Source organism: Anopheles bellator, chromosome 1, assembly GCF_943735745.2.
Source record: "Anopheles bellator chromosome 1, idAnoBellAS_SP24_06.2, whole genome shotgun sequence".
In the NCBI taxonomy this organism is placed as follows: domain Eukaryota; kingdom Metazoa; phylum Arthropoda; class Insecta; order Diptera; family Culicidae; genus Anopheles; species Anopheles bellator.
This window is the reverse complement of record NC_071285.1, coordinates 9,797,523-9,797,821: the sequence shown is the minus strand read 5'-3', so window position 1 is coordinate 9,797,821 and position 299 is coordinate 9,797,523. Positions and strand designations below refer to the sequence as shown.

General features: G+C 50.8%; 1 protein-coding gene across 1 annotated transcript in view; it reads left to right on the top strand.

Moving 5' to 3' along the window:
- Positions 1-214: 214 nt before the first annotated feature.
- LOC131205646 (probable chitinase 10) overlaps positions 215-299 on the top strand; it is a 3,445-nt gene continuing 3,360 nt past the window's right edge. The window contains exon 1 of the mRNA XM_058197838.1: positions 215-278. Within this exon, the coding sequence (XP_058053821.1) occupies positions 215-278 (64 nt within the window). The remainder of the gene's footprint in view (positions 279-299) is intronic.

The window sequence follows — 299 nt, the reverse complement described above, 5'->3', positions numbered from 1 at the left end:
GTATAAAACCGAATGCGCCACCGTCACAGTCGATCGAGGTCTCTCCGGTGAACGTTGCTGCGTAAAGTGTTACACTGTTTTTTTTGGGCTCGTCCTTAATTCGTGAACCGAAAAATCAATTGTTACTGCCGTGTGTCTCAAGTCTCAAGTGTTGTGTAAAGCTTCTGGAAAATAGTCTGGCCCCTGGATAACGCGGTCAGCTTCGAGCAGCGAGATGAAGGCAGCCCTGATAGCTGGACTGCTGCTGATCACCATATCCGGTCTCAACGCGGCCACCGGTACGGGCTAGAATACGGGTT